The sequence below is a fragment of the Notothenia rossii genome, assembly GCF_949606895.1.
Source record: "Notothenia rossii genome assembly, chromosome: 4".
NCBI lineage: Eukaryota > Metazoa > Chordata > Actinopteri > Perciformes > Nototheniidae > Notothenia > Notothenia rossii.
The window spans coordinates 1115785-1128067 of record NC_136902.1 but is presented as its reverse complement, the minus strand read 5'-3'; the positions used below and the strand labels follow the sequence as shown (position 1 = coordinate 1128067).

At 47.2% G+C, this 12283-nt stretch overlaps 1 protein-coding gene across 1 annotated transcript in view; it reads left to right on the top strand.

The window, feature by feature from the left end:
- The window catches only part of xkr7a (XK related 7a), a 15521-nt gene extending 6164 nt beyond the window's left edge, over window positions 1-9357 (top strand). Inside the window, exons 2-4 of the mRNA XM_079675220.1 lie at window positions 1469-1668; window positions 5398-5773; window positions 6282-9357. Coding sequence (XP_079531346.1) covers window positions 1469-1668; window positions 5398-5773; window positions 6282-6855 — 1150 coding nt within the window. The 3' untranslated portion in view covers window positions 6856-9357. The remainder of the gene's footprint in view (window positions 1-1468; window positions 1669-5397; window positions 5774-6281) is intronic.
- Window positions 9358-12283: the final 2926 nt, after the last annotated feature.

The window sequence follows — 12283 nt, the reverse complement described above, 5'->3', positions numbered from 1 at the left end:
CATCAGCAGAAACACGTGGGTTTGCTATCCTGGCTCCAAAATGGTGGAATGAGCTCCCCATTGAAATCAGGACAGCAGAAAGCTTACACATCTTCTTCAGACTGAAAACTCATCTCTTTAGACTCCACTTCCAGAGATAGAATTACTAACAAAGCACTTATATACTAATAAAGGACTGGCTTATCTAGAGCCAGTTGAGTAGCACTTGAAATGTTTGGCTCTATGAAACCTGATGAACTTATATGATTCTGTTTTCTTCAAGGTTGTATCTTGTTGGTCGAACGCACTTATTGTAAGTCTCTCTGGATAAAAGCCTCAGCTAAATGCAATGGAGTATGGGTGTTCAGAGATGTATCCATAGATTTAGTCCCTTCGATCTCAAAGTGCACCAGATTGATGCTTTTAACTTCAACATTTAAAAAAAAATCTTCCCGGGGAACCTTGCCCCCGGACCCCCCTGGAGGAGGTGAGGACCACCACCTGCCCACACCCTCTGTTAAATTGTCTCACCCACATTGAGGATGCTTCCTACGCCCATGTTTTTTTCCATTCGTCAAGTCAGGCAAATTGGGTCCAAATGTTATTGCATCAATGATCTGATAACATTAAAATCACTAAAGATATGCTGTAACTATTTTGCTCTAGGCAACTCAAGGGCTCAGGTGATGTGATTACTATTTGAATAATGCTCCAAAATAACATTAAATGCAGGGTTTTTTGTTAAGTAACATACTTTCGTCGCCGGCCGGCCGATACATGTCGCGCATTGAGTGGGCCTGTCTGTCAATTAATCCTTGGGCCACTTTTTCCCCCCCAGTCCGCCCCTGCATCCTCCTCTGATGTCTGCACTGAGATTGAAACCACAGATTCAGTTTCTGTCCTGTTGAAATCCCAGCGGAGCTCCTGGAGTTTGGGATGATGAGTTTTCACTTCTGAGAGTCTGCGTTTGATGTCCAGAAGTTTTTGAAGCCGAGTTTTTAGACCCTCAAACTCTGCACTTACTTTCAGTCTGTGTTGGTTTTGGCGCCACCTGTGGACAAGAGTGGTGGTGCAGTCGTAAAGCTCAGAATCAGAATCAGAAACTGGTTTGTTGCCAGGTAGGTTCACTAAAGTTCTTAGTCAGAGTAATAGCTTAATTTGTTTTGAGTAAGAGGGAGAGAAAGATGCTTATTAAACTTATTTTCAAAACTGTTTTGCTTAAACACGACTGTTTGCAGATATTGTGTCTATCTGTGGCTATCAGCGTTGTCTGTCAGAAGCTCTAATAAATGGACTTTTAGCCACATTTTGACCATACACTTTACAACCATCTTTCGGAGGAATATGCTACAGTTTATATAATAAAATATCTATACTTGGCGTCCGTGTATCGACCACGCAATTATCGCGATTCTGTGCTGTATCGATCATTTCCCCCACCCCTAACTGTCCTGATGAATGTCTCTGTGTGTGTTCCTGTGGTCCTCAGGTACGTCCACGCTCTCTACCTGGGCGTTCAGAGCCGCTGGCACACAGACCCGGAGCGCAGACATTACTACTGGCGCATGATGTTCGCCAGCGCCGACATCAGCATGCTGCGCCTGCTGGAGTCCTTCCTGAAGAGCGCGCCGCAGCTGGTGCTGCAGCTCAGCTTCATCATCCAGGCCGGAGACGTGCTGCCGCTGCAGGGTGAGAGCCGCCAGAAACACCCCGGGGGGATAGGATAGGATACGATAAGATACGATACGATAAGATACGATACGATAAGATACGATAAGATACGATAAGATACGATAAGATAAGATAAGATACGATAAGATACGATAAGATAAGATACGATACGATAAGATACGATAAGATAGGATACGATAAGATACGATACGATACGATAAGATACGATAAGATAGGATACGATACGATAAGATAAGATACGATACGATACGATAAGATACGATAGGATACGATAGGATACGATACGATAAGATACGATAAGATACGATAAGATACGATAAGATAAGATAAGATACGATACGATAAGATACGATAAGATAGGATACGATAAGATAAGATACGATACGATACGATACGATACGATAAGATACGATAGGATACGATAGGATACGATACGATACGATACGATAGCCTGAAGCATCCTCTGTGCTCCAGTGCACACACAGTACACACACATTACACACACAGTACACACACATTACACACACAGTACACACACAGTACACACACAGTACACACACAGTGCACACACAGTACACACACAGTGCACACACAGTGCACACACATTACACACACAGTACACACACAGTACACACACAGTACACACACAGTACACACACAGTACACACACAGTACACACACTTCACACGTCTCTGTTCCAGCCAACGCAGCCATGATCTAATGATGCGCACATTATGCCAAACAGTCTCTCAACAATCACAACAGCTGATCAACAATCACAACAGCTGATCAACAATCACAACAGCTGATCAACAATCACAACAGCTGATCAACAATCACAACAGTAAGCTAGATGAGGGTTAAATGCAGACGACATGTCCCAACATTGATCAATGAAGTAATCTATTATTAAACTCGTATCATTGTGCACTCTCACGTCGCTCTAAAATGAGGCGAATAGTAACGTGCTCACCCGTCACAACATCTGATTGGCTGGTGAACCTGTCACTCATGCTTATTACCAATCAGATGTGTTATGTTTCAACAGAAGGCTAGCAGTATCTGTTGTGCAAACAACTGAAATAGCTGTGAGGCGTTCAAGTGACTTTTTGATGTAGGAAATTCCAGTTCAGCCTCAACAAAACCTCAGTTCATTTTGTAATTTTGAGGATATTATACTGTTAAAACTTATAACTAAATATTCATGAAACATTTTAAACACACTTTACTTACAGGGCCAGCATAGACGGCCCTGCTGACGGCCCACTGTGTTTATGTGAGACCGGGCTTCACACAGCAGCCTTGGATGTACCGGGTTTTAACATTTAGAGGAAGAGAGATTCCCTCTGATGTCTGGACTCAGAGCTGCTCAGCTTCAGTCCTGTTGAGTCCCAGCGGAGCAGAAACTCCTTCAGATCATGAGTTTTCACTTCTGAGAATCTGCGTTTGATGTCCAGACGTTTTTGAAGCAGTTTTTAAACCAACTCTGCACTAACTTTCATTTTGTGTTGCTTTTGGAAAAACAAGTGGTAGTGCAGCCTCGTCTCCAAAAGATCTTGATCTGTTTGGAGACGAGGCTGTTTTGCATTGAGGAAAATAACCTCATTAATGGAAGGGATTTAGACACGATATGAAGCTGGGTATTATTCACCTTAAAGGTCCCGTGTCATGGCCGTTTCTACTGATCATAGTTCCATTGTTGAGCTTTACTAGAATAGATTCACATTGTTCAATGTTCCAAACTCACATTGGTTTCTCATCCAGCATCTCTGTATAGTTTGTTTATTCACTCTCTGTCCTACACGCATTGTTGGAGCTCCTGCCCCCCCCCCCCCCCCTCCGTGAGCCCACTGTGCTCTGATTGGTCGAGCGACGTACAGCTGTGAGAAGCTGCTGTGAGGAGCGGACAGGCTTCCGTGTCGGCGATACAGTTAGAACAAGCGAAACTCATCCTGAGCACACACACACTCACAGCCGAAGTGAAGACAATAAGTGTGGCTTGATATCGAGTAAGAAAAAGGTTGATAATGCTGTGAGCATGGGTCTGCGGAGAGCATTTCAACGTAGCAGCCTGAAAAACGTTTACCCATTCAGACAGTCGTGGTAGATACCTTGTTTGTTTTAAACATCATAAACACAAAGAACAATGAATACTTACAGGTTGTGTCCCCGAGTCTCCCGCTGGTCCAAACAAAGTAGGAGCAGCATCGTTCTTCAGTGCCCTACGCTCCTCATATCCGGCATTAATCCTGAAAGGTTTGGGAAGCTTTGTTTCGTGAAAGCCTGGCAGAGGGTGCGGCCATAGCTCTGGGCATGGCTACTGGGTATCCCTACGTAGCGATACCCAGGAAGTAAATGAGAAATCTCCAACGAGGTGTCTGGGGAGGTATCTTCTGTGTTAGAGTGTTACTCCCTACAGGGTGTACTTTGAGGGTTTGTGACTCTGCAGACCGTTTACATGCAGAAGCTACAGAACACAAGGGGACGGGTCAGAACCAAAAAAGCATGACATGGGACCTTTAAGAGTGTAGGGAATGTTTGCAGATGATGATGGATTGAATATTTAGGAGTAATAAATGGTCCAGGCCACCATCAAATCTATTCTGTGGGGTTTGTTTGGCAGCCAGGGTTCACCTTAAAACTGAATGGATAAAAAGGACTCCATATTACCTCGAGGACTTGAAACCCTTGAAACAAGTGGACCGTTATACGTTCCTGGATTCAGTATCACCAACACGCAATGGTCATCACATACAAACATCTTGGTGAGGGTCAGTCGACTGCATTTCTTTGAGGAGACGGAGGTGAAGCTCCTGGTCTAAGAAGCAGAAGAGAGGCTCCTGACTGGAAGCAGCCTGGCTCAGTTAGTGGACGTCTGGAGACAGGAGGGCTCAGCAGGAAGTCGTTAAAACATCAAAGCTTCATCCTGTTTACCGAGCATCAGTGATGTAAGTGCCGGCTGAGAGCCGAGGACCGAGCCCTCAGTTGACCTGCCTCAGATCCGCTGACCACACGAGCTGCTGCACCGCCAGCTCCACACACATCTGAGGTTATTACTTCATGCTCTGCTTCATCCATGGAGACGTCTAACTCTGAACTGCCTGGTGCCACTTGATCCGGCCCACGGGGGTCCTGGGAGGGTGGGGTTTCATTTGAGTTAGTTTTGTAAGGGAACTGTTTGTATGTTCTTTCACGGGGTATGTATGTGTCTTGTACCGCGTTATTCTGTGTTTCTGCTTGAATAAATAAAAAATGTGATCACAAAACCGATGCAGACGTCCGATCACCAGGTTACTCTCAGCACAGCCATAGTGCCTAAAGACGTGTTCATTGAAAACAGGGGACTTGAGCACAGAAACATCTCGACATGCGTACGACCGCTTATCGTGGACTGCAAACATGAATTCCCCTGATGAACAAAGTCCCCGAGTGTCCTTCTAGTGCGTTTCGGCAGCACTGAGACACAGGGGGACACAATGCCTTAACCTGATCAAAGGTATCTGAACTTGGCGAGTAAGAACCCACAGTTCCTCTCAGTGCTGCCGCCTCTAAGTGTGCAGCTGAAATGGTGATGTTTGGAGGAAGGCCGGTGATTCTCCAGAACTCACAGAGGGCCAAATGGGACTAACATTTTTACTTTGCAAACATTTTCTACAATAAATACACATTTCCTTTTGGGGCACAGCCATGTTTCCTCCTCCTCTGTAACTCCTGTTGTCTCTGCAGGTCTCTCAGCCTCGGCCTCCCTGGTCTCCCTGTCCTGGATGGTGGCCTCGTATCAGAAGGTTCTGCGGGACTCGCGGGACGATAAGCTGCCGATGAGCTACAAGGCGGTGCTGGTGCAGATCCTGTGGCACCTCTTCACCATCGGAGCCCGCACGCTGGCCTTCGCTCTGTTCGCCTCCGTGTTCCCGCTCTACTTCGGCATCTTCGTGGTGGCGCACTGGTGCGTCATGACCTTCTGGATCATCCAGGGCGAGACGGACTTCTGCATGTCCAAGTGGGAGGAGATCATCTACAACATGATGGTGGGCATCGTCTACATCTTCTGCTGGTTCAGCGTGAGGGAGGGCCGCACCCGCTGCCGGCTGCTGATCTACAGGTTCAAGTCCCCTACGTGCTGTCCTTATGGGGGTTAAAGGTCACCTATCATGCAAAATGCACTTTGTGATGTCTCTTCTACATCAACATGTGTCCCCTCTTCTTCATGTCTCTTCTACATCACCACGTGTCCCCTCTGTGGAAAGAGACCCCCCCCCCCTTATCACCTGAATCTCCTCCTTGAGCTCCATTGAGTTCTTTGTAACCAAATCTCTCTCAGAGGGGCGTGGGGAGGGGCTCCTTATTTTCATCTAAAGTAACAGACAGAGAATCAGCACTTTGGAAACAGGGCTGAAACAGAGGGGATTATGGGTAATGCTGCAATGATCTGTTTGGTGTTTCAGCCAATCAGAGACAGGCTCTGGATATATCTGAGACCTGTGATATACTGATGAGAAACAGTATGATAGGAGACCTTTAAAGCTCTTAATGTCTTCCATGTTTGTAAAGCACTTTGAATATCCTTGTGCTGAAAGGTTCTGTATGAATAAACCTGCGTTGCCTTACAGCCTGACGGTTCTGCTGGAGAACGTGTTCCTCACCGCCGCCTGGTACCTTTACCGAGGCCCCTCTTCCTCGGAATCCTACGCCGTCGCCATGGTGTGCGTCGTGTCCAGCAGCTACGCTTTGGGCAGCTTCTTCATGTGTGTTTATTACTGCCTGCTGCACCCCGACGGGCCCGTGTCGGGGTGGCGGCCGGTCGTGGAGAAGGAGGATTTGCCCGCGGAGTTGCTAGCTTCCCCGGCGGTTAGCCTCCCGCCGGACGTGGTTAGCAGCCCCCCCAGAACCCTGCAGAGGACTAAAGGGCCGGATTATTCGGGGGTGGACGGAGACGTGTTTCAGGTTCGGCCTCAGCGGGGGGTCCAGGCTCCGGTTCCCAGCCTCTCCCCGCGCACAGAGGGGCCCGTGATCCGGATAGATCTGCCCAGGAAGAAGTACCCGGCCTGGGACGCTCACTTCATCGACCGCCGGCTGCGTAAAACCATCCTCGTGCTGGAGAGCGCGGCGCCCGTCACGCCCCGGATCCAGTACCGCTGCCTGGCCACGCCCAAAGAGGTGATGGAGTACGAGACCACGGTGTGACGCCTTCAATGAGATCAGACTCAACTCAACTCACCGCCGCCGTGTGGAATAAAGACTCTCGCCGCGTTTCTCTCGGAGACAAACGGGCGGAGGAAGCGACGGAGTGTGGTGTCCCTTTTTATTGTTTTTTTTTACAGAAGCAAAGTGCTGTGTGGTGACTGATGGTGATGGTGCATATTCCTGGTTACTGTATCAGTTCTCAGGTCAGGAAGTGGTACAGGAAGTGGTACAGGGAGTGGTACAGGGGGTGGTACAGGAGATGGTACCGGAGGTGGCACAGGAAGCGGTACAGGAAGTGGTACAGGAAGTGGTACAGGAGGTGGTACAGGAAGCGGTACAGGAAGTGGTACAGGGGGTGGTACAGGAAGGGGTACAGGAAGTGGTACAGGGGGTGGTACAGGAAGCGGTACAGGAAGTGGTACAGGGGGTGGTACAGGAAGGGGTACAGGAAGTGGTACAGGAAGTGGTACAGGGGGTGGTACAGGAAGTGGTACAGGAAGGGGTACAGGAGGTGGTACAGGAGGTGGTACAGGAGGTGGTACAGGAGGTGGTACAGGAAGGGGCTGATCAGCTGCACATCCTCTCACAGAGACGGCCTTGAACATGCAGGAGTATCTATAGAACTGGACCAGATGTAGGGTTGCAACAAGACTCTTTTTCTTGCGCACGTGATAAAGCTCGCTGTGGGTGAGCTACAGTTAGCCACCCTTAATTATAATATTTCAAAAATATGTTTTAAAATCATTACAAACATTTACAGGACACAGTTTTGGAGTCAAACCATAATTTAAAGGCGGTGAATCCTCAATAGGAGAGTAAGAAGGACAGCCTTTCAATTTGACTTTGAAGTATTGCCATTTCTGTGCACGACGCTTTTCTTCAGCACGTCTTCTGGTCATTCTCACCATCCAGGTTCACAGGTGTGTTTCATTAAAAGTGACTGTAACCAGAATACATGGTGAAATATTTAATTTGCACAATTAAAAGTCAAATTGAAGTGTCCTAGTCCCTCTTTTTCTGTCTAAACGATTAGTTTACAATATGATAATACAATTCGATGATATGATAGGATTTAATGGTCTGCGGGTGAACCCATAATGAAAACAGACTCAGTTGCAGCCCTATGAGTGAGAGCGTGTACACATTAAACACACAATCAGAACTCACTGATCGTGATCCCCTGATGTTGAAGGAGTCTCCGCTTCACGCCTGAAAAAGCAACATTTGAGTTGAATGTAAAAAACTGTTGGAAATGTGATTATCGGTGAAAAGGCTCCGAGCGTTTTCACGTTAGTGGGATTTACAACATTCCTGGTTCTGATCTGTTTTTGTAAAAGTAAGCTAGAACAAAAAAAAGAGATTTGTGTTTACAGGCCGTCTGTTCAACACACCTCCATGCAGAGCGTGTGTGAACACTGTAGTATTTATTAAGTACGGAGGCCGACAGGCGCAAACACGCTACAACGACCCAGAACACAGCTTCAGAAAGGATGCAGATATGAAAACCCAAATGTTCCACATGAAGAAACATCTTCAGCAACCACACATGCAGCGTTTAGAGAACATTGAGCGACTTGAGGAGACATGCGCAGAGCTGGGAGACCAGGGGACACTAAAGAGTGACGCACACAGCTGGGAGATCAGGGGACACTAAAGAGTGACGCACACAGCTGGGAGACCAGGGGACACTAAAGAGTGACGCACACAACTGGGAGACCAGGGGACACTAAAGAGTGACGCACACAACTGGGAGACCAGGGGACACTAAAGAGTGACGCACACAGCTGGAAGTCCAGGGGACGCTAAAGAATGACGCACACAGCTGGGAGACCAGGGGACACTAAAGAGTGACGCACACAGCTGGGAGACCAGGGGACACTAAAGAGTGACGCACACAGCTGGGAGACCAGGGGACACTAAAGAGTGACGCACACAGCTGGGAGAACAGGGGACACTAAAGAGTGACGCTGCATGTGTCCTCAAGTTGCTGAAGATGTCTCTTTGTGTGTTTTGGAGCAGTTGTGTTTCTATGTCTGCATCCTTTCTGAATGGCAGTGTTTTGTGCCGCTGTAGCGCAGCTGCACCTGTCGGCCTCCTTGCTTACAGGATGTTCTCGCGCTGCACCTGTCGGCCTCCGTACGTACAGGTTGTTCTCGCGCTGCATCCGTCCACCCCGGACTCTATTTTCCATGTAAGGTGAACTGTTTGATGGAGAGGGGACAGAGGGACAGAGGGACAGCACTGTCTGTAACCGCAGTGTTTCTGTCTCACTTGAAGAAACGATGGATCAGCTGCAGACTCAGATACGCTTTGATATTGCTGACGGTACGGCATGTGGTAGTCGTGGTAACGCTTTATTTTACACGTCTGTTATTCTTTATTTGTATTTATTTAATTGAATGTATTATATATCATGGTAAGATTGAACGGACCTGTGAAATAAGGCGTTGCTGTACTTTCTTTTATCAGGGTTGTTTTTATATCGTAGTCGTCACAACTTGCGGGAAGTGTGTGTGTGTGTGTGTGTGTGTGTGTGTGTGTGTGTGTGCGCTTGCGTGTGTGTCTCTGTGTGCTTGCGTGTGTGTCTCTGTGTCTCTGTGTGTGTGTGTGTGTGTGTGTGTGTGTGTGTGTGTGTGTGTGTGTGTGTGTGTGTGTGCGCGCGCGCGCGCGTGTGTGTGTGTGTGTGTGTGTGTGTGTGTGTGTGTGTGTGTGTGTGTGTGTGTGTGTGTGTGTGTGTCAGGGGGAGTCCTGCCACTCTAATAGAAACTGTGTCCCTGAGATGAGACAGTTTTGTTGTAAACTCTGTCCCGTCGGCTCTGATGTTTTGCAGATGACTGAAATAAACAGTCCGCAGACAGAACTCCTACCGCTCCTGTTGTAGTAAACAAAACTAATCATGGTGCTAACAACAACAACAACAACAACACTGGTGCACCTAAAGAGGAGCGGGGGGGAGGGGGGGCTGTACCTCAAACACAGCTAGAATCAAAAAGCCTTAAACTGGTCGTTGAAGACGGGGAGAGAGAGGTTTCATTTTGTTGTTGTTTCTGAAATAAAGAGCGATGTGTTTACCTGACTGCTGCTGCCTTCTTATCTGATTGCATCTTAAAGAGAGTTCTCCCTCTCCTGCAGGGTGTTACGTAGGTTTTAGTGCATGTCAATGGTCCACAAACACCTTCATCTGTTCTTCTGGAACATAGTGACATCACTACGGAACACTCACGCTCCTATTTTCAGACAGAGTATTTAATATCAGCATAAAATGCATTTGAATTTGTGGGTTATTGTTTAATTCAGTCAATGTGTCTTTCTGTGTCACTGTAGTTGTTTTGCGTCTCCTGGTGTGTGTTTTGTGTCTCCTGGTGTGTGTTTTACGTCTCCTGGTGTGTGTTTTGTGTCTCCTGTGTGTGTTTTGTGTCTCCTGGTGTGTGTTTTGTTTCTCCTGGTGTGTGTTTTGTTTCTCCTGGTGTGTGTTTTGTTTCTCCTGGTGTGTGTTTTGTGTCTCCTGGTGTGTGTTTTGTGTCTCCTGTGTGTGTTTTGTGTCTCCTGGTGTGTGTTTTGTGTCTCCTGTGTGTGTTTTGTGTCTCCTGTGTGTGTTTTGTGTCTCCTGGTGTGTGTTTTGTGTCTCCTGTGTGTGTTTTGTGTCTCCTGGTGTGTGTTTTGTGTCTCCTGTGTGTGTTTTGTGTCTCCTGGTGTGTGTTTTGTGTCTCCTGGTGTGTGTTTTGCGTCTCCTGGTGTGTGTTTTGTGTCTCCTGTGTGTGTTTTGTGTCTCCTGGTGTGTGTTTTGTGTCTCCTGGTGTGTGTTTTGTGTCTCCTGTGTGTGTTTTGTGTCTCCTGGTGTGTGTTTTGTGTCTCCTGTGTGTGTTTTGTGTCTCCTGGTGTGTGTTTTGTGTCTCCTGGTGTGTGTTTTGCGTCTCCTGGTGTGTGTTTTGTGTCTCCTGTGTGTGTTTTGTGTCTCCTGGTGTGTGTTTTGTGTCTCCTGTGTGTGTTTTGTGTCTCCTGGTGTGTGTTTTGTGTCTCCTGTGTGTGTTTTGTGTCTCCTGGTGTGTGTTTTGTTTCTCCTGGTGTGTGTTTTGTGTCTCCTGTGTGTGTTTTGTGTCTCCTGGTGTGTGTTTTGTGTCTCCTGGTGTGTGTTTTGTGTCTCCTGTGTGTGTTTTGTGTCTCCTGGTGTGTGTTTTGTTTCTCCTGGTGTGTGTTTTGTGTCTCCTGTGTGTGTTTTGTGTCTCCTGGTGTGTGTTTTGTGTCTCCTGTGTGTGTTTTGTGTCTCCTGTGTGTGTTTTGTGTCTCCTGGTGTGTGTTTTGTTTCTCCTGGTGTGTGTTTTGTGTCTCCTGTGTGTGTTTTGTGTCTCCTGGTGTGTGTTTTGTGTCTCCTGGTGTGTGTTTTGTGTCTCCTGGTGTGTGTTTTGTGTCTCCTGGTGTGTGTTTTGTGTCTCCTGGTGTGTGTTTTGTTTCTCCTGGTGTGTGTTTTGTTTCTCCTGGTGTGTGTTTTGCGTCTCCTGGTGTGTGTTTTGTTTCTCCTGGTGTGTGTTTTGCGTCTCCTGGTGTGTGTTTTGTTTCTCCTGGTGTGTGTTTTGTTTCTCCTGGTGTGTGTTTTGTTTCTCCTGGTGTGTGTTTTGCATCTCCTGGTGTGTGTTTTGTGTCTCCTGGTGTGTGTTTTGTGTCTCCTGGTGTGTGTTTTGTGTCTCCTGTGTGTGTTTTGTGTCTCCTGGTGTGTGTTTTGTTTCTCCTGGTGTGTGTTTTGTGTCTCCTGTGTGTGTTTTGTGTCTCCTGGTGTGTGTTTTGTGTCTCCTGTGTGTGTTTTGTGTCTCCTGTGTGTGTTTTGTGTCTCCTGGTGTGTGTTTTGTTTCTCCTGGTGTGTGTTTTGTGTCTCCTGTGTGTGTTTTGTGTCTCCTGGTGTGTGTTTTGTGTCTCCTGGTGTGTGTTTTGTGTCTCCTGGTGTGTGTTTTGTGTCTCCTGGTGTGTGTTTTGTTTCTCCTGGTGTGTGTTTTGCGTCTCCTGGTGTGTGTTTTGTTTCTCCTGGTGTGTGTTTTGTTTCTCCTGGTGTGTGTTTTGTTTCTCCTGGTGTGTGTTTTGTGTCTCCTGGTGTGTGTTTTGTTTCTCCTGGTGTGTGTTTTGTTTCTCCTGGTGTGTGTTTTGTTTCTCCTGGTGTGTGTTTTGTGTCTCCTGTGTGTGTTTTGTGTCTCCTGGTGTGTGTTTTGTGTCTCCTGTGTGTGTTTTGTGTCTCCTGGTGTGTGTTTTGTTTCTCCTGGTGTGTGTTTTGTGTCTCCTGGTGTGTGTTTTGTGTCTCCTGCATGGTGTTTGTTTTGCGTCTCCTGGTGTGTGTTTTGTTTCTCCTGGTGTGTGTTTTGTGTCTCCTGGTGTGTGTTTTGTGTCTCCTGGTGTGTGTTTTGTTTCTCCTGGTGTGTGTTTTGTTTCTCCTGGTGTGTGT